The 22,060-nt window shown below is 43.7% G+C and overlaps 1 protein-coding gene across 1 annotated transcript; it reads left to right on the forward strand.

Annotated features, from left to right (window-relative positions):
• Window positions 1–1,369: 1,369 nt before the first annotated feature.
• Window positions 1,370–21,845, forward strand: MAP1D (methionine aminopeptidase 1D). Its single transcript, XM_028250579.2, has 10 exons — window positions 1,370–1,659; window positions 4,102–4,171; window positions 5,312–5,540; window positions 6,077–6,238; window positions 6,337–6,378; window positions 6,809–6,880; window positions 20,041–20,120; window positions 20,544–20,641; window positions 20,739–20,786; window positions 21,494–21,845. Exons 1-10 carry the CDS (start codon window positions 1,539–1,541, stop codon window positions 21,637–21,639), a joined length of 1,068 nt encoding a protein of 355 aa, XP_028106380.1. The 5' UTR covers window positions 1,370–1,538; the 3' UTR covers window positions 21,640–21,845.
• Window positions 21,846–22,060: the final 215 nt, after the last annotated feature.

The raw sequence follows: 22,060 nt of genomic DNA on the forward strand, positions 1-22,060 counted from the left end.
CCAATTCACCCCCCTCTTGGGTTGCCTAACTGGGATAACAATAATCTTGAAAGTGGATTATAACCCACTTTCCAAAAGGGGCCTTAATTTATAATTTTGAAAATACTATCAAATTCTTATCAAATGTCTCACCTAAAACTCATATGAAATCTATCTAACATGTGTCTGATGAGTCCAGATCCTCTATTTGCTCTATCTCTTCGTCTCCGTAGTTGCATTCGTCGAAATGCACCATAGAATAATTCAACGGTCCAAATCATACTAGTTTTAAAAAAATACTATATTTTTTTTTATAAAAATAATCAAATTTGGATTGTTACATGTGGGTGTTTGTTTCAGATTTTCAAAGTTAACTTATGGCTTTTAGCTTTGAAAAAATTATTTTTGACTATTTGATTAAACTTATTTCAAACAGCTTCTGATTCTAACAGTTTATTTTAACTCAAAAAAACTGATTCTGAGAAGCTGCTCACCCCCAGGGGCGGCTCTGGCCTAAGGCCAGTAAGACCTGGGCCTTAGGCCCCAAAATTTTGGCCTCGAAATAGGGCCCCAAAATTTGGTAAAATATTATAGGCTCAATGTTTTTTTTTTTGGTTTTAGGATCAATTTAAAGGGCCCCAAAATATTTATCGGGTCCATGTATAGTTTACCCATACTTATTTATAAGTGTAGTTTTTTTGTTTATATTTATTAAAATGAAAATATATATATAAAAAAAAAGTTTGGCCCCAAGAAAAATAATACATACAATATATGGACTATATATATATATATATTTTTTTTTTTTTTAACCTTCTTTATCTATTAGATTTTAGTAGAATAAATAATTTTGTCCAAATTTTTTTACCTAAGTCTTTATCAGTTTTAATTGAACAATTTTTTCCTAATCTTTTTACCCTAATTTTGTTTCATTAAATTGTTTTGTTTATAATTTTAATGATTATATGTGCAAACAAATTTTTTTGTGGCTACAAATAAATAAAAAAGTTATAACTTATCGTTTATTCATAAATTTTTTTTTTCAATGTAAGAGGAGCCCCCATTTTCAAAGTTCGCTTTAGCCCCCTCAACCTCAGGGCCAGCCCTGCTCATCCCTTACTTCTGATTATCAACTCTACTATGGATATATTAATTTATGGTTATACTCTTAGATTTTTTTATTTTTTAAAAAATAGAAAAAGACCCAAATGAATTATAGATTATTATTATTATTATTATTTATGAGAAATATAGACAAATAAAAAATAAAAATTAATTAAAAAAATTATTTCATAATTTATTTAACAAACACCGCTCCACAACTTAAATTTATAATTACGAAATATATTAACAACTTCCGAATGAATTCATAATCTATAATTTATTAACCTATTAACCTATAATCTATAGGCTTAACGGGGCCATTATTTTAGATGCAAGGAGGAGAGAGCCAGTAGAGGATCCTAATTCGTGTCTGACACCCATATAAATTTTTTATTAGGCTCTACGGATAACGGGGGAGAGGTAGAATTTACGCAGAGAGTGCTTCGTCAGTATTCATGGTAAGAATGGTAGGAGCTTCGTCTATTCAGCCTCGAATCCTCTGTTCGTTTGTAGGAGGAGACTATAGCTTCATTCAATCGACCCGTCCTCTTCATCCTCTCTTCCGCTATAACCCAGGTAGCTCTCTCTCTCTCTCTCTCTCTCTCTCTTCTTCCTCTGCTTTCTTTATTTCTTTCTTCATTTCAATATGCATCTATACATACATATATACCTCTATATAAGCAATAATGCGATTATATTTCGGCAATATATTATCTGCCTGCTTTCACTTTCTTAACCCTTGGCACCTAAGAAAACTTTTTTTTGCAAGATAAGACTAACAAGATTTTTAGGGTTTATTAGTGTTTGTTGGTGAGAGGTTTGATGAGAAAACAAGAGAGAAATGGAAAGAGATAAATACTCTCATCAGTTGTTTCGACGATTGAGGAGATGAGAATCGGAGAGAAAAAGATTTCTCTTAAAACTTATGTTTTGTTTCTCACCAAAATTGTTGAAATTTGGTGAGCAAGTATAATTTATTTATTTATTTTCAAATTCCCACCTAAATGCAAAATATTTAATATAAAATGACACACATGTCTTGTTTTATTTATTGCTCATCCACACACAATCACCTAACTGAAAATCTATTCTTATCATTGTTTCCTTACTTAGTTTGCCAAACAGACTGTTACGCTGTGTTTGATTCATCTATTTGGATGGGGATTTGGAAATGGAAAGGGAAAGGGAAATAGAAAATTTTTAAACTTATATTTCATTCACATTTCCCTTACCCTTTTCAAATCACTGCCTAAATTCAACCTATGGGTTTTGCTAGATAGTGTCCCTAAGGCACTTTTTTTTTTGGCTGCTATTAAAATACTTACTTCCTTTTGTGTGTGTGTGTGTATTTCATTTGAAATGTGATGTCAAACTGTCTTCTAAAGAGCTGTGAATGATTATATACTTAGTTCAGTTCAGACTTGTAAAGAGCCGGGAGTTATTTTATGATTTAGCTAACTTAAAAGGGTTCGGAATATAGCTATGGCTTTCGATCTATACCTCTGGGTGGGTATGAAGTACATCTCTTATGTGAAGGCAAGTAGTAACCTAAGCTTTAAGAGCATGTTCATAAGAGGGCTTCAATGGTAGGATCTACGTGTGTGATATGATTAGGAATCGTAGCATCACTGGAGGTTGAATTCCAGCAACGTATGAGATAGGGGTTGTAGTATTGAAAAAAATAATGTGTTTAAGCAAGAGTGTGGATGTTTGAAATCCCTTAATCTATCAAGCAATGCATGTCACCCTATTAGTTGCAGCATAACATGACAATTTATAATTGTTCGTAACTGAGATCTGAATATGTACATGATGATTTATCTAGTCTAATTCTTGGATGGATGATTGTTGAGCGTGCTTCCTTCGTCGTGGCAAGATTAGTTCAAGCTTTTGTATACTATGACCGATTTGTTGATGGATTGAGACAGTGTCACTTGCTATATAAGCTGATACTTGGTTGAGATAGAGAAAGCTATAACTTGTTGTGATGGATTTAAGTTTAATTTCAATTGGCCAAAGATGGAATGAAATTAGAAGTGATCTTGTGTCCAAATAATGCAAACTTCATGTGAGAAAGGGCCACATAAGCATAAGGTTTTGTGCCCATTCTCCTTTTGTACTTGAGCTACTTTCAAACCAAACTAAGAGTCTAGAACCCTGTTCACTGTGTTATATGCTAGTCCTTAGCACAAGCATAAGGCTGAATTTTGCCCATGTATTATTATCACTCATTTTTAAATGGATGTGCCTTATCCTGTACTACTCACCACTCAACAGATATTTTAATCTTAAATTGAAAAGTTTAAAATGTTTGTGCAGTAACTTGAAATTTGTAAGAGTTTTAAATTTTGTGCAATAAATTGAAATTTGTGAGACTATTCTCTCATATTTTAGCTTAGATAGACATACAAGCAAATTAAGGTGGAGTTAAGATTTTGAGTAGCCATCTCTCAATTAGGTAGGGTAATAAGGAGTTAATGAATTAGTTGAGCCAGGAAAAATACTAGTATTATATATATATATATATTTTTTTTTGGGGGGGGGGGGGGGTGGGGGTGGGGGTGGGGTAGTGCATCACTAGTGTTTTTTATTTATTTTTTGAGCTGTGACACGATGCAAATTTACCATGTAGCATAACAAAGCTAGTGGATGGATGGCCTTACTAATGAGATTGTTATCTTCTCACCGTATAGAAATTTCCGCACAGGAACTTGGTAATAGCTCACTGATCACACTATGAGAACTGGGACAAATCTCATTATTAGCTTCACCACTTTGGGATTATACGAATACTAACTTCTTACATGATTCTGATCCACTGCTTGGTTAGAAGATTATGAAAATAGGAGGAATTCATCCTTGGACCAATAGCACATACGTGGCATCATATTGCCAAGGCTTATTATCCATTGTAAAAGAGATGACCTCACTTTTTTTTTTTTTTAAATTTTAAGATTCAGCCTTTAGGTATGCAAGATACATTGATAACCGTATTCATACTTCCGTTTTTGCGCACAGGAAGCAAACATGTGTTTATGCAATTGTCGAGAACATTTTCTGGCTTAACCAATCTCCTATTCAATAGAAGGTTTGTATTCAAGTTTTATTGTGTGTTTTGATATATTACTCTTTTGGTGTCATCAGTTGTGAGATTATGTTTTCTGAAATCATCTTTATTTTGTTGTTTATAACAATCTCATAACATTGCTTCTCTGTTGAATGATCTAAAATTTTCCAAAATTTAGGAAAATGGCCACATTCCCAAAAAAAGTAATTTGGAATTTTGGATGGAGGGCAGAAAATATGTATGGTGATTTATAAACCATGGGCATGGGTATGCCAATATGAAGAAAACAAAGAAGATACGGGTATGGCCCGGTTATGTTCATAAAAATATATTTTGTATAATTTGTAGTAGCGCATGATATAAAACAATTAAAAAAATAAATGCAAAAAGTAGTTAAAGTAAGGTACAAACTAGAGTTGAATGCCAAAATTAGTCAACAATTAAACCTAAAAACTAGAGTTCATTACTAAAAGTATGGTCCTTTTAGTTGGTTTAATGTCATTACATTAGAGAAGCTCCCACCAAAGTTTAATTCTAAAAGCAAGCTAAGTATAAAAGAAATTCCTATGAAGCTAAGAATCTTCACTTTCATCAACTTCATGTTAGAATATCATAGCTTAGAAATTTGCAGATATGCCCTTCATTTTGTTTTATTTAAAAATAGACACAATATGTTTATTCTAGTATCCTTATATTTTTAAGAAAATCGCATTTAAGCCTCTCTGTACCCGAGCCGTACCCAACAATAATTTTTTTTAGAAGTGAATATGTATTTCTCTTACCTTGTATACATGCAGTTGTACCCAATCCGTACATGTACCAAATATGTACCTAATATGAGTATAGCTTCATTTTTGGAGTATCCATGCTTCATATATGGTGATAGAATTGTATATTGTAATAATTCATCTATATATAATATATCTATATTTTGGACAACATATCTGTTTGAAACTGAATTTCACCAAGATTTTGCGAGTATTGCCCAAAATTTTGCCACCATGAACCTATGACAGATTATATGGATGGTGAATACTTCTTGGTTGATTTTTCTCAGCATATTTCTGGGACTTTATAGACTTTGATTTTCAGCCCATTGCATTATCAACTTTGAGCTTATTGCTTATGTATCAGCGGCTGATTTTCAATTGAAATTAGCAGAAATCTTGATGAATTGCCAGGCAGCAAGCGTAGAAGTCTGAGGCCAGGAAAAGTGTCTCCTCATCGACCTGTTCCAGATGACATACCACAGCCTCCTTATGTCAAATCTCGAAAACCACCTGGAATTGCTAGTGGACCTGAAGTGCACAATCAGAAGGGGATAGATTGCATGAGAGCTTCTGGAAGGCTTGCTGCACAAGTTCTTGAATATGCTGGGACTTTAGTCAAGGTGACATTTTAATCTTTTTCCCTAGTTACTCCTGTTAAAGATTTTTTCCCCTCCCCTGGTTGTTTGCTTCCACTTCAATTAAGGATCATGAGGTGGCCATGGCTTGGAGCAGTGTTAAAAAGTTCCACTTTATGGAATAAGGTCAAAGGTTAGGTTTGTCTCTTGTCATGGGTGACTTTTAAGGTGGCCATTCTACTAGTCTTTGCATTAATGTAAACTTTTGCAGTAAAATATCCATTGTTAATTTGGCCTACTTTTCTTTTTATTATTTTTTGCACGGATCAGCCTACATTTTGGGTTCTGAAATTTGAATGAACTATACTTTGACTGGCCTTCTTGGCTATCCTTCTTGGCCATTGGATAACTGGTTAAGTATTCATTAGTTGGCAAGCTACTTGTATGATACTATTAAGCTGCTGCAGTCTAGCAACAAGTTGCGTGTGAAAGAACAAGAAATAGATTGTATATTTGTATGCATCAGCAGGAGCCCGGTAGTTTTTTTATCCAAAGATATTAACTGTTGCTTCTATTGGCAGCCAGGCATAACTACAGACGAAATTGATCAAGCAGTTCACCAAATGATTATTGACAATGGAGCATATCCTTCGCCTCTTGGCTATGGTGGGTTTCCAAAGAGTGTCTGCACATCAGTGAATGAATGCATTTGCCATGGAATACCAGATTCCCGCGCACTTGAGGTTTGTCTTATTGAAGTACTCCAATTACTTTATCCTATTATACCAAGTTATCAAATTTTTGTATCAAAAAGCTCATTTATATATGTTGACATTTGCAGGATGGTGATATTATCAATATTGATGTCACCGTTTATTTAAATGTAAGCAGTTCTATTCCTTTTGCCTTGTATTCATTTACACTCCCTGCCTTTTTCCCTTTGCCTTTAAATGTAAGCAGTTCTATTCCTTTAGCCTGGGCTATGGTGGGTCCTATTATACCAAGTGAATAACCCTAGTAACTTGTAATGTTTTATACATGTTGAATCACGAATGACACTTCTGAACTATAGATTTTTCTTTGTGCGAAGTGAAATTATCCTAAAACAGTTGCTGGCATTTTCACTTTCCATTATACATGGGGAATGTAGTGGTGTTTAATACTGAGACTCATTGCTTTAGTTGTTTTCATGTTTATTATATATTTATCTTTTTTTTTTTGGCTATATTAACTAATGCTGTTTAATAAATATTCTGTGTCTTGCTATGTCTAAGATTTAGTGTCCATTCATGGATCCTGTATGTAATTCACAGGGTTATCATGGTGACACATCTGCAACTTTCTTTTGTGGAGATGTTGATGACGAAGCCAAAAACTTGGTACAGGTATAGTTTTCTGGAATCATAAGCTAAGTATAGGTTTATATATCACAATTTTATCCTTCCTAGTCAATGACTCTTTTCATACGATTTTCTTCCTTTATTGGTTTATGGCGGGACTAGTTTTTTTCCATGATTTGTTAAATGTTAGTGTACGGGGAGCAAATATTCCGGCGTGCCCGTATTCCTTTCTTCCGAGTTCCGTCGATATCCGATCACCTGCGAGCAAATAACGGTGAGCTACCCGGCGGTGTGTGGCCGGAAACACCCTCCGACGGTCAAATTAGCACACACCTTAGAGGGAATAGAGAGAAGGGAGAGTGTTTTAGTGTAAGAAATTTCTTACAGAGATGTTCGTCTGTCGCGTATGGGGGGCGCAGACATGCTTATATACCTTCTGAGCCCCATATCCACTCCCTGTCATCTCCTGACACGTGGCTCTGCTATCCCATCTGTCAGCATAAACCATGCCATTCATCACCTGCTCTCAACTGCCTGTCAGCACAGCTGGAGCTCGGCAGCTGAGCTGCCCTACCTCGGTCGTACCATGCTTCATACCTTAAGCGCCTAACCGGATAAACAAACGGAGGACCGGGCTAAGCGGCATCCCGGCCGAGCCTAGCCCGGATACTTACTTTGATCGGCCTTCCTGCCGACCATACAGTCTCCTCGGCCGACCACGCCTTTCCGGGCACCGGCCACTCAACTTCCTCGGTTGTCCATGCCTTCCTGGCCGCCGGCCACTCGGTCAATCCGGCTTTGGCCATATTCGGACCGGGCCTGGTCCGACCGAGCACTGCCTTACCGAGCAGTTTCTGTCCGGTCCGGGGTGACACTCAGCCCGTACTCTGCCCGGCCCAAATTCTGGTAGCCCATCTCTAGGTGAACAGTCGATCATCTCGGCCCAATGCACTGCTGGGCTCTCAACTTGCTCGGTCGATACCTCGGCCCACCACCGGATCATAAATCACCCTCTCAATTGCCCCTTAATCCCGTCCGCGAAAGCGTGACTGGGATTACTCACTTCGACCGAGATAACATTTCTCCGGTCGTCAAGTCGCCAAGCCTTCTCCGAGCTAATCTGCTATACTTCCCCGGTCATGTTCCTCGGCTTACAGCCTTTTCGTCGAAAGTAGCTCGGCTGGCTCTTCGTCTCTTCATCCCGTCGCTTCAATCCTGACGTAGCCATAAATGGGGCCACGTGGCGAGCTCCCATTGGTCATCGAGAAGCCAACCCGCCGTTCTTGTCAGATTTTGAATTTGGGCGGTCTCTTTCGCCTATACAAACTTGCCCCCCATCGTTCCATTTTTTCCTACCGCTGCCTCCATCTCTGACGATTCTGAAGCTCAAGCCCGACTGTCATTCTGCCATTCTTCGTGTTTAGGAAGAACAACTTCAGCCCTTCACAGGTAAGATACTCAATCCCTCTTACGTTGCTATTTTCTCCTATTTTGCACACATTAGGGTACAAAAAGCGTAGAATTTAGGGTAAGGGCCATAGAATCCGTCCCAAACCTCCCACTGTTCTTGGTGTTCTTCGTCTTCCTGAAGAACATTGGGGAACTGGGGCGAACCGGGCTATGGGCCTTCTTTTGATCCAAAAAACTAACCAAACCGGGCAAACAGCATGTTTGTTTCAGCCCCGGCGAAAACCGAGATAACAAATGGGCTTGGCCGTTCAACCGGGCTAACATCTGGTCCGCTTGGGCGACCGGGCTCCTTAGATAGGATAGACAACCGAGGTAGTTTGGCACCCTTAATGACCGAGCTAAAATCCAGCTCCTTTCGCGCGACCGCGCTAACACTTAACACTTGCCATCCTTTTCCTGCAGAGTCCAAAGGGACCACTGTCATTCCTGAGGCTCGCAGGACCGGGCAACATCCAATACCCAGAGCCAAACCCCTCAGCCGGGATACACTAGGCCGACCAAAAATGGGGAAATTCCGCTTCCTAGTGGATACTCCGGCTGCGCTGGCTACATTCAGGGAGGAGTACGGCGTCCCGGCCGATGTCCACCTGCAGCTCGCAGAAGAGGAGACCACACCTTGGGGTAGGGATGAGTGCCCCTTCACCGTGCTATCCATCGTTGAAGGGGGTCTTCGTTTCCCGCTCAACCCTCTTATAACCGAGTTCCTCCGCCGCACCGGGCTGGCACCCACTCAGGTGTCCACCAACACTTATAGAATAATCAACGGCGTTCATGAATTAAACAATCGGCTAGGCATCAACTTAGGTCTAGCCGAGATACTGAGGCAATACACGATGGGCCACACCGGCGACGGTCTTGCCTATTACCTCAAGATTAGACCGGGCAGAGAGAAAATCGTGACCGGCACACCAGACAAGGATCTCCATGACGATGACTTCTTCTGGGTGTCTGGTAACTACGAGACAGCCGAGGTACCGGGCTGGATGATTAGCAAAAATTTTGGGAGCACATGTAAGCCGTGCATATTATCTCGGTTTTTACACTTGACGTTTCTGTAGACTAATGATTCTCTTGTTTCTTTTGCAGCCATCCAAGCCTTGCAAGCCAACTACAACTTCCCCAACGTCGAGGCGATCAGGGCCGCGCTTCGCTACCGCGACCGAGATTGTAACCAACTCCTCGGCTACAGTCCCACATATAGATACTCTGCTCCCCGCCGGAGTAGGGTCACCGACTTCCTCCGAGCTCTAACTCCTCCACCGGATCCTACTCTGCCCCCTCGTTCGCCTGACCGAAGAACAAGAGATGGCCAAGCGCAGCAGAATCAACAACTTACTCACCGCCACGTCCGCCGAGCTGCCGAGCGTTTCAACTCGCTCACCCGTCGCCGGTCAATCCAGTGGCGCTGTGGTCGCCCTTGCCTCTCAACCGACCGGCCAATCCAGCCGAGAACCTTCTGCACGGCGGGCCGGGAAAAGGGCTCGGGCAGACCCATCTGCCGAGTTAGTCGCCGAGCTAACTACCGAGCATCCGACTGACGCCCCCGCCCCAGTACCGGCCTGGCGTCCTCAGTTGAAACACCGGGGTCAGGACATCCCGGCAACTGCTTCGATCAAGGCTGACAAAGAGCATCTGCTTGCCTTTGATCTGTCCAAAGCATTCCTATTACCGAGCGACGTGGTCGGCAGTGACCACGTCCCTGACACTCGGTTGGTCAAGTCATCCGTGAAGTCCATGGCCAGGGTAAGTCGGCGTTCTTTTGAAAATTTCACAAAGTGTTTGCCCGGTAATTTTTCTTCTCGGTCTCCTTTCTAATCTACTTCGCTTTTGTGCAGGCCATTCAAAAACAACATCTTGTCTTGGAGCGCATCAACCGGCTTAGGCAAAAGGCAAACGATACAGCCAGCCAGGTAGAGAGCCTTCAAGCCGAGCTCGGCCGGGCTAAAGCTTCTCTCGAGATGGCCAACAATGATAATAACAGGCTGCTCGGTCAACTGAATGCAGCCGAGAAAAAACAAAGCGAGCTCCAGGCCGAGGTTGACACTCTGAAGAAGGCGAAGAGGAAGGCTTGCCGGGCTGCCAACAACGCGGGTTTCAACGAGGCCGAGAAGAATTACCAGAAGCAAGTCTTTGCAACACAAGACATATACTTCAAGGCTGGCTGGAAATCCGCTTGCGAACAGCTCGGCCAGGGCTCTGACACCGACGTTTTTGCCAATCCTCCCAAAGCTTCACTACCGGTCTACTTCGTGCCATATGCCAACGATGTTTTCAGCGCTTTACAGACTGAGGCCGAGGAGGGACTTGAAGATGGGGACGGGGAGACAAATTCCGAGGAAGAAGAGGCCGAGGTGCAAGAGCAGCCCGGCAATGAGGAGCCCGGTGAACAAGATACCGGTCCAACCGTTGACCTTGAAGTCGGCGAGGACGAATTCACTCATCTATCCCCTCTAGTTTAATTTTCTTCTCTTTTGTATTTTTTGCTTTCAACACTGCTGATGTAACCGGGCTTGGTCCCCACTTTTTGTAATGAATTTCTTATCAATGAAAATTCAAATTTTTGCAAGTGTATGCACGGTTGTAATCAGCTCTGTCTTCAGCAAAACATCTCGGTATAACTCATCGAACCGGAATACATAACACGGTCTAAGTACTTCAGCAGAACAAGACCAATTCATGAACCGAAATAGCCATCTCGGCTGTAACTAAGTTGAACAAATCAACACTTCCAACCGGAGTACATCATCTCGGTTGGGAATCCAAAGTTGGACAAGACACCAACTCTTCCAACCGGAATAAACCATCTCGGTTGGGGATCCTAAGTTGGACAAAACACCAACTCTTCCAACCGGAGTATACCATCTCGGTTGGGGATCCTAAGTTGGACAAAACACCAACTCTTCCAACCGGAGTACACCATCTCGGTTGGGAATCCTAAGTTGGACAAAACACCAACTCTTCCAACCAGAGTACACCATCTCGGTTGGGGATCCTAAGTTGGACAAAACACCAACTCTTCCAACCGGAGTACACCATCTCGGTTGGGAATCCTAAGTTGGACAAAACACCAACTCTTCCAACCGGAGTACACCATCTCGGTTGGGGATCCTAAGTTGGACAAAACACCAACTCTTCCAACCGGAGTACACCATCTTGGTTGGGAATCCTAAGTTGGACAAAACACCAACTCTTCCAACCGGAGTACACCATCTCGGTTGGGAATCCTAAGTTGGACAAAACACCAACTCTTCCAACCGGAGTACACCATCTCGGTCCGTAACACTAAAACAATAATCCAAGTGCTAAAGCAAAATGACTTCTATAATTTGACAAAAAGAATTACATTCTGCTTTGCAAGCCAAAAAATTGCTTTACAAAAAGAGGAAAGTAAAAAGCTTAAAAATAATACAATTTCAAGTTGGCCGCATTCCATGGCCGGGGTATGGCTCTTCCCTCTAGATCTTCCAAGTGGTAAGCCCCCTTGCCAGCCAGACCAGTGATCTTGTAGGGTCCTTCCCAATTTGCCCCTAGTTTGCCTTCTCCTGGCACCAGGGTGTTGCCCATAATCTTCCTCAAAACCCAATCCCCAACTTCGAACGGTCTGGGGTGCACTGTCTTGTTATACTTCTTGGAGAGCTCTTGTTGGTAGGCGGCCACATGGATGAGGGCTTTCTCCCGGCGCTCTTCCGCTAGGTCCAACTCCAAGGCAATAGCCTCGGCATTTAGTTCGGGCTCAAAACTCTCAGTTCTGAGGGTGGGCATTTCAACTTCCAAGGGTATGACCGCCTCCATGCCATAAGCCAAAGCAAATGGAGTTTCCCCGGTCGAACGTCGCGGGGTTGTTCGGTATGCCCAAAGGACGCTCGGTAATTCTTCAGCCCACTTGCCCTTAGCCTTTTCCAACCGTTTCTTCAACCCATCCAGTATAGTCTTGTTTGATGCTTCGGCTTGACCATTGGACTGCGGGTAGGCCGGGGTGGAGTTGTAGAATTCTATCTTCAGATCTTCACAAAATCCTCTGAATAGGCGACCGTCAAACCGGGTGCCGTTGTCAGAGATCAAAATCTTGGGGACACCAAACCGCGTGACAACGTTCTGCCAGACAAATCGCTTCACGTCTTTCTCTTTGATGGTTGCCAAGGGCTCAGCTTCAACCCACTTTGTGAAGTAATCTGTGGCCGCGATGAAGAATTTCCGGTTGCCCGGTGCTGTTGGCAACGGTCCCACTATATCTAGCCCCCACATGGCGAAAGGCCAAGGACTGGTGAGGGGAAGAAGTTCCCTGGCAGGCTGGTGGATCTGATGGGCGAATTTCTGGCATTTCTCGCACTTGCGGACATATTTTTGGGCGTCGGCCTGCATGCACGGCCACCAGTATCCCTGCGAAATAGCTCGGTAGGCTAAGGACCTGCCCCCGATGTGGCTGCCACAAATGCCTTCATGAATTTCAAACAAGAAGGCCTCCACACTATTCGGGTGCACGCATTTGAGATAAGGACCGGTGAAGGACTTCTTATACAACGCGCCAGATGGAGAGAGCCAAAACCGCTCTGACTTCACCCGGATTTTGTGCGCTTCTTTCTTATCTGTTGGAAGAGTCCGGTCTCTGAGGAACGAGATCAAGGGGTCCATCCATGAAGGGCCTAGCTCGGCGCAGAGTACATCCGTCTGCCCGGCGTTTTCAATGCTCGGCCGCGGAAGGAAGTCAATCAACAATGGGTTTGGAGACGTACTATTGACCATGGAAGCGAGGCCGGCGAGTTCATCAGCCCGGCTGTTTTCTTCCCGGCCAATCCGTTGCACTCTGATTGCCTCAAACTGCTTGATATGGTCCCTGACCAGAGCTTGGTACTTCGCCATCCTATCGTCCTTCGCTTCATAAATCCCTGAAACTTGGTTAACCACAAGCTGGGAATCACTGTATACCAGGAGCTCGGCAGCCTTCATTTGAATCGCGCTCTTGAGCCCGGCGAGAAGCGCCTCGTACTCAGCCTCGTTGTTAGACGCCGGGAAGCCAAGTGTAATGGAATGCTCAATGGTTAGGCCGTCCGGGGATATAAGAACAATACCTAGGCCGGCACCATGGCGGTTGGACGCTCCATCAACAAAAAGCTTCCACATGTCCCCCACAAAAAGCTTCCAGCAGTCAGATGGGTCTTGAGAGTTGCGAAGGGCAATGGGATCACAACTGCTCGGCTGTGCGGTGTCAAGTTTGGTGTTGACCGGTTCAAATTCAGTGCCCCTTGGTGATTCGACACCGGACTCAGCAAGTTTGTCTGAAATACTCAAGTCCGTAGGCGAATCACCAGGTTGCGGTGTGAAGCCGGCCGCAAGTTCTGAGCTACCAGGTTGCGGTGTGAAGCCGGCCACAAGTTCTGAGCTGCCTGGAACCATTCCTCCCCCCCTTGAGGATTCGGCACCGGACTCAGCAAGTTGGTTCAGAATGCCCAAGTCCGTAGGCGAATCATCAAGTTCTGAGCTGTGTGGAACCATTCCTTCCCCCCTTGGTGATGCGGTACCGGACAGAGTGGATGGGTTGGTGATACACAACTCCGTCATCGCAGCACCGGGAGGTATTACCGTGCAAACTGAGGGAATTTCGATGGTGCGCGCTAACTCCGCGGCGCGACCTTCTGCAGCTGGAAGTTCCTCGGTTGGCATTGTGGGCGTCTCATCATCTGCCCCGGCAATGTCGACCGGGCATACCGGATGAGTGCCAGGTGAGAACTCGGCAACAAAATCGGCCAAGGTTTGGGCTTTGATTGCGGTGCGCGGCTGGAACTTCACATCGAACTGTCCCAACTCGACCGCCCATTTTAATATTCGGCTTGAAAAGTCTGCGCGCTCAAACAAGGCCTTGAGGGGGAACTCGGTTAGTACGACGATGGTATGGGCGTGAAAATAATGTGCCAATTTCCTCGAAGCCATCATCAGTGCCAACGCAAGCTTTTCCAGCGGCAAGTACCTCGTCTCAGCCGGCAGAAGGGTCTTACTTACGTAAAAAATTGGGAGGTGCTTAATTCCTTCAGCCCGGACTAACACCGCACTTACTGCGTGCTGGGAGACGGCAAGGTAAAGGTAGAGTTCCTCACCGGGCTCTGGTGTAACCAACAGCGGCGGAGAAGACAAATAATCTTTGAGCTCGGCCAAAACTCGGTCACACTCGTCATCCCATGAGAACTTTGACTTCAATGCTTGAAAGAAAGGGCGGCAGCGATCTGATGACCGGCTTATAAATCGATTAAGCGCGGCGGCCATCCCGGCCAGATGCTGCACGTCCTTAGCCGAGCTGGGTTGTTTCAATTCTTGCACGGCTCTGATCTGAGTAGGGTCTGCTTCGATGCCTCGGTTCGTAACTAAGAATCCCAAAAATTTCCCGGATCCCACGCCAAAGGCACACTTTGATGCGTTCAAGCGCAGCTTGTGCTTCTTCAGAATGGCGAACATCTCGGCTAAGTCGGACAAATGGTGTGCCTCATGTCGGCTCTTTACCACCATATCATCGATGTAAGCCTCCATTGTCCGGCCGAGCAAAGGAGCGAACATTTTGGTCACCATCCTCTGAAAGGTTGCCCCGGCGTTTTTCAAACCAAAGGGCATAACTCGATAGCAGAAGAGTCCCCTTGGAGTCGTGAAAGAGGTGATCTCTTGGTCAGGCCCATGCATGGCAATCTGGTGATAGCCACGGTACGCATCCAAGAAACTGAGCCGATTGTGTCCAGCCGTCAAATCCACTAGCTGGTCAATGCGCGGCAAAGGGAAGCTGTCTTTTGGACAAGCTCGGTTGACTGTCTTGTAGTCGACACAAACTCGCCACTTTCCATTTTTCTTGGGCACCACTACCGTGTTGGAAATCCACCGAGGGTAGTGCACTTCCTGTATTGCTCGTGCCTCAAGCAAGTTCTTTACCTCCTCTGCTACTACCTCGGCGTGATGCAGCGCCGATCTCCTTGTTCGCTGGATGACTGGCTTTGCTCCAGGGAAGACATTGAGGTGATGGCAGATAAAGCTTGGGTCAAGACCAGGCATGTCATAGGGCGACCATGCAAAGACTTCGATGTTCGCCATTAAAAACTCAATCATCTCGGTTCTCTCCATGGCCGAGAGACTTGAACCGAGCAAGAAGAATCTGTCCGGCTGCTCGGCATCAATCCGCACCTCAACCAATTCTTCAACTGCCTTGTCTTCTGCTTTGGTGCCAACATCATCCAAGACACTCTGGTCCTCCGGTCCCTCGATCATTTGAACGAATCCTTTGGCAGCCCGGCTCCCGTTGACCGCCACAAAGCATTGCTTGGACATGACCTGGTCTCCCCAAATCTCCTCGATTGCCCCCATAGCCGAGGGGAATCTCATCACCTGGTGGTAAGTCGATGCTACGGCTTGCATGGCGTGAAGCCATCCTCTTCCAAGGATAAGGTTGTACGTTGAAGGCACTTGTAGCACCCAAAACTCCACTTGCTTGACCACGGATCCTGCTTTGACCGGCAAGATAATCTTTCCCAATGGCCACTCCGGCTGCGAGTTAAATCCAACCAGTGGCGAAGTGGCCGGAGCCAAATCTGTCTCACGGAGTTTGAGCTGTTTGAACGCATCATAATACATGATCTCGACCGAGCTTCCCTGGTCGATCAAGATCCGTCTAACATCAAATTCTTTGACGCGCAGTGTTACTACAAGAGCATCGTTGTGCGGCGTCTGGATACGCTCTAAATCCCTTGAGGTGAAACTAATCACGTCTTTCTCCTCTGTCTTCCCCCTTTTGATGGCAGGCTGTACTGACAAAACTTCCCTCATATGCTCTGCCTTCTTGATCATGCCCCGGAGTTCGCAAACGCGCTCCGGTTCCACGATGCCGTGGATGACATTAATAACTCCTTGTGATGGTGCATCTCGGTCATCCTGTCCCCTGGGATCGACCGGAGCCTGATTTGGTTTCACGCCGCCATCAATGTAAAGGTCCAGATGCCCGGCCGCAACCAGTTCTTCCAAATGTTGTCGCAGAGGCAAACAATCCTCAGTCCGGTGGCCCCTCTCCCGGTGAAACGTACAACGATACCGCGGATTGTAGCCCTTTTGTCCATCGCCCAACTTAGCAGGAAACCGGACATACTCCTCGTCTCGGATTTCACTAAGTATGCGATAGATTGGAATCTTGAAGACCGTGGTTATGCCAGTCCTTGCCTTCATTCTTCTGTTTGCGTCCTCTACGTCATCTCGGGGGTAATCATCCCGGTCATTCCGACGTCCTCTACCCCGGTTTTTTCGATTTGAACCTCGGTCTGATTCCTCTGCTCGGTCATTTGAGCGGTTGGACTCTTGCCCAACTGCGTGCACCTTGCCTGCTGTCTTCTTGTCTGTTCCGACCGGAGTGGCCTTCACGGTGGAAGCCGACCCATCATCCTCTACTCGGATGTGCTCATTGATGCGCTGCATGAGCTGGCCCATGGAGGTCGGTTGGTGCATGGTAAGCGAGTCCCGCAGTCTATGTCCGACCGGGAGACCACGCTTATATTGCGTGATTGCAAGGTTGACCGGGCAATCTAGGATCTCGTTGAAGGTTTCCCAATACCTTGAATTCTATGCCTTCAGTGTGTCGCACGGTTCCATCTTGACACTCAGCAAGTGATCGACTTCCTTTGGTGTTTTTGTGTTGGTTTTGAAGCGCGTAACGAACGCTTCGGCCAACTGATGCCACCGTTGTATGCTCCCTTCCGGCAACCTCTCAAACCACTTTAAGCCCAGCTCACCTAAACTGGACGGGAAGATTAGGCACATAAGTCCGTCATTTCGCCTATGTCCGGCCATGACCTGTCGGAAATGGCTCACATGCATATAAGGATCGGTTTTGCCGTCATAGAGCGTGAACTTAGGCTGGTGGAAACCTGCCAGAAGCGGCGTTGTTTCTATTTCCAGGGAAAAAGGAGTGGCACTCAGCCTTGCCAAGTCTGTATCTTCGAATATTGGCATTGCTTGGCGGGGTGGAGGCATTCCGACCTCCTCGCTGCCGTGAACCCCGTAGGAGAGCCGCTGGAAAGCAGGTATTCTCTGAGCTTCGCGCCGGCGGGCCCGCTCCCTTAACACTGCCCGTAGGTCCTCTGACTGAGCAGAATAAGAGTACCTCGACGTCGTCGCCGGACGTGAGGGTTTGTAAGTGCTGTCTTGCGCGCTAGACTTTTCTGCACGCATGTCGGAATCACCAACCTGGTAACTCCTGGTGATGGAAATGGACTGAGTACGTCGCTGACTCTGATCGCCTGACCGGCGGGACGGGGTGCGCTCACTGTGGTCTCCCACTCCAGCTACACCTTTCCCTTTGACATGCCGCTTAAGATCCTCCATCTCCGCCGCCATCCGCCTGATGACAGCGTCTTGGTCCTTTAACTTGCTTTCCAGTCGCCTGGCGTGTGAGTCTCTCCGCCGGTGACTGTCTGGACTGCGTGAACGCCCATGACTCCTTCCGCGCTTATCCCGCGCGTCTCCTGACTGTCCTCCAGTGGGCGTCCCCAAGTCAGCCATTGGATGGACGGCAGGAGGTCCCTCTCTCCTTCGGGTATACTCCGGGGTGGCTCCATCGATGGCGGACAACGGGAACTCGTCGTTGTTCGCCATGGACGGCGATCAGGTGAACCTGGAAGACAAGGTTTTGTCTGTCAAGTTTCCCATAGACGGCGCCAATTGTACGGGGAGCAAATATTCCGGCGTGCCCGTATTCCTTTCTTCCGAGTTCCGTCGATATCCGATCACCTGCGAGCAAATAACGGTGAGCTACCTGGCGGTGTGTGGTCGGAAACACCCTCCGACGGTCAAATTAGCACACACCTTAGAGGGAATAGAGAGAAGGGAGAGTGTTTTAGTGTAAGAAATTTCTTACAGAGATGTTCGTCTGTCGCGTATGGGGGGCGCAGACATGCTTATATACCTTCTGAGCCCCATATCCACTCCCTGTCATCTCCTGACACGTGGCTCTGCTATCCCATCTGTCAGCATAAACCATGCCATTCATCACCTGCTCTCAACTGCCTGTCAGCACAGCTGGAGCTCGGCAGCCGAGCTGCCCTACCTCGGTCGTACCATGCTTCATACCTTAAGCGCCTAACCGGATAAACAAACGGAGGACCGGGCTAAGCGGCATCCCGGCCAAGCCTAGCCCGGATACTTACTTTGATCGGCCTTCCTGCCGACCATACAGTCTCCTCGGCCGACCACGCCTTTCCGGGCACCGGCCACTCAACTTCCTCGGTTGTCCATGCCTTCCTGGCCGCCGGTCACTCGGTCAATCCGGCTTTGGCCATATTCGGACCGGGCACCCTGGTCCGACCGAGCACTGCCTTACCGAGCAGTTTCTGTCCGGTCCGGGGTGACACTCAGCCCGTACTCTGCCCGGCCCAAATTCTGGTAGCCCATCTCTAGGTGAACAGTCGATCATCTCGGCCCAATGCACTGCTGGGCTCTCAACTTGCTCGGTCGATACCTCGGCCCACCACCGGATCATAAATCACCCTCTCAGTTAGTAAGCTTCCATTGGTTCTAAATGATCAAAATTATATCATTGACGACTTATTTAATGAAATAAAAATTGCCTAACCTGTTAAATAAAAAGATGGTTGTTATTTTATTACCTTTAAAGATTTAATGAGCTGGGGGTGGTTTTTAATGTGCTTGGGAATCCACGTGGGCATGGGCTTTACTTGACAACCTTGACGTGCTAAATTGGGGCTTAGTTTAGGCTCTTTATTGTAATTTTTTATTTATTAGGAACTTTATAGAGGACCTAATTAAGAATAAAAAAAAATCATTTCAGTGTGTTATTTTGGTTGGCATGGAAATGAAAATATTGGTGAAATCGTAAAGTTAGTAGGAATGAAAAAAAGAATTAGAGATACATGGAACTTAGAACCTATCTATACGTGTAAAAGCTGAATAATTAAATAATTGGACGCATTTTAGGTTTATCCATTCATGCACATAATGGACAAGTGTAGAATAGTAAGGAATGTGTTGATGTGAACCAAAATTTGGCAAGTACTGTCAACTAAATCAATGTTCAAATGCAAGTTTATATGATTTTAAAGGTGTGGAATATCCCAAGAAAGTTGCCAAAAATTATAATAAAACGACAACAATAACTAAATTAAACATGAGTGCACCCAGTACCTGTCCTTGAATGATATCAAAGATGCTGCTTCAGCTGCTGTCCTTGAATGACATCCAAGATATTGCTAGAGCAGCTTGAGCTACTAAAAGAAGTAGATGCCCCAAAATTTGTTTGAGATACTTCTTTTAAGAAGCTGGTTTACTGTCTCAATGTAATTAGTATTACTTTCATCTTATTAATGAGGTTTCCATTTGGGATCTTAAAAAGAAATGCCAAAGGAAGAAAACAACTTAGATTTGAATGGAATGCTACACAAATTTTCAATTAAAGACAATCCATGATTGAAGAGGACTCAAAAAGCCTGTTTCAAAGGATTATTTAAATTGTACTTGTTTTGCAGAGCTAATTGCATAACTAGTAACAACATAACTTAGTTTGCTTGGATATTGATGCTGTAGCATTACTTAAAATGCTAAAATCTCAGATAGGGAATTGGACTGTTGGTTTGTCAATCTTTTAAGTGTCCCAGTAATTGTTGTTGCCATTTGCTTCTATTATTCATTACCTTTCATGTAATCTCCCTTGTGAAAAGCTTAATTATGCTTCATGGTAATTATCTTTTGCATTCTTGCTTTAGGTTACAAAAGAATGTCTAGACAAGGCAATATCAATATGTGCACCGGGAGTGGAGTACAAGAAAATTGGCAAAATAATACAGTAAGGCACCTGCTATATTCTTTAGTTCCTGTTTGTTTCCCTTGATTGAAAGACTATGCAAGCACATCAATAATTCTGTATTTGATGTTTTGAGACTAATACAAGTTCTTTCTGGTAATTTTTGGTATCCAGTGCCATTGGGTTACTTTGCGAGCTAGTTTCTAGAGCTATTAAAGTTTAATCTTTTTAGACCTGAGACTGCTAATACATTCATATGCAGCTGTCTCAAACGTTATCTGCTGGATATTGACTATATCTGGGTTTTACTGCAGGCTACTTGAAAGTTCTTCTGATTGTTTTTTTTTGATATTGAAAAGATTACGTTTCTATTGGTTGATGGAGGCATCAAGGAATTTTAGTTTAATGAAAATCTGATCTCTTAAGTCCTGATTTATAATGACTAATTATTGCTTTCTTTTGAAGGGATCATGCAGATAGACATCGCTATGGTGTTGTGCAACAGTTTGTTGGTCATGGAGTGGGGCGTGTTTTCCATGCTGATCCAGTTATTCTTCACTACAGTAATTCTTTTTAGCTACCTGATTTTTACATGAATTGCATGCACACTTCCTTAAAGTTGAACTGCTTATATTTGACATAACATTTTTCTTCTACCAGGGAACAATGAACATGGACGGATGATGTTGAATCAGACCTTCACAATTGGTAAAAAGAATTATCACTGCATTTTAACATTGGCCTTTTTTCTTTTTTGCCAACATATAGCAAATTGAAGCAAGTAAAGAAAGCCTAATAGAAATTATTTTGGGAAGTGTGGTATGTGCAGAACAAAAAACATTGGTTTGCAAGCGCTCATTGCCCCAGTAATGTGAAGGGTCAAAGAATTTATTACATGAATTGTTTTCTTCTTTGTGTGTGTTTGTTTTCTTTTTCTTGTGGAAAGATGAAAAAAAAAATATTTATTATCCGAAGAATATACGAGCTTGAACATCCTTCTCATGAAACATTTCAAGAAAGACTTTGGAGTTGTTTTCTCTTCATTTCCTTTAAATGTTAAACCATTGAAAAGATTGCTGAACTTGAATAAAATATTATGAATTTATATGTATGATTGCCAACACATATAGAGAAACAATACCTTATTATTCTACATGATTGCTAGCATCTTCCAAAATAGCAATATCTTGCTTTGGTGATTGAATTTATCTATTATCGTTTTCGACAGGAAGTTAATTTGTGCAATTAGCTTATTGCATCTATTAATGGCCTCTGATTGTAATAGTTGGATGATGCCTATCTCTGTTTTGTTTCTTATTCTGTTCTTGCATTTATCATCAATATTCACGACTGAACCGAACCATCTTTGTGTAATCAACTACTGATTTGTTTTTTTTTATGTTGTATTTGTGCAGAACCAATGCTGACAATAGGTAGCATAAATCCCATAATTTGGGATGATAATTGGACAGTTGTCACAGAGGATGGAAGTCTATCAGCGCAGTTTGAGCATACCATTTTAATAACTCCAGATGGTGCTGAGATACTAACCCAGTGTTAAACATGGCAGATTCTTCCCGATCCTTCCTTACACCCCCACAAAAAAATTATTTTATTTGTTTTTGTGTGTACATTTTTGTTTAGTGTGGTGTGCTGGGTGGAAGGAGGGTTAGACATGATTGGATGTTCCTCTCCCAAATATAACTCTTGAATTTGGATGAGGTGTTGTAAATTTTTTTTATTAATAATACGTTTGCTTCTTGCAAATCAGCGTGTTTGGTTTGAGTTTTTTGAATTTAGTTTTTTAAAAATTGAATTTTTTTATTTTTTGTGTTTTTTTGTTTTTAGTGAATATTTTTAAATTTTTTAAATTTTAAATATTTTTTTTTTATCTTTTTAGATGTATCTAAAAAGTAAAAAATTTGTGATAAAATATTTTAAAAAATTAATAAATACATAAAAATATAAAAAATATATTGAAT

This window comes from Camellia sinensis, chromosome 1, assembly GCF_055761805.1.
Source record: "Camellia sinensis isolate YWXY chromosome 1, ASM5576180v1, whole genome shotgun sequence".
In the NCBI taxonomy this organism is placed as follows: Eukaryota; Viridiplantae; Streptophyta; class Magnoliopsida; order Ericales; family Theaceae; genus Camellia; species Camellia sinensis.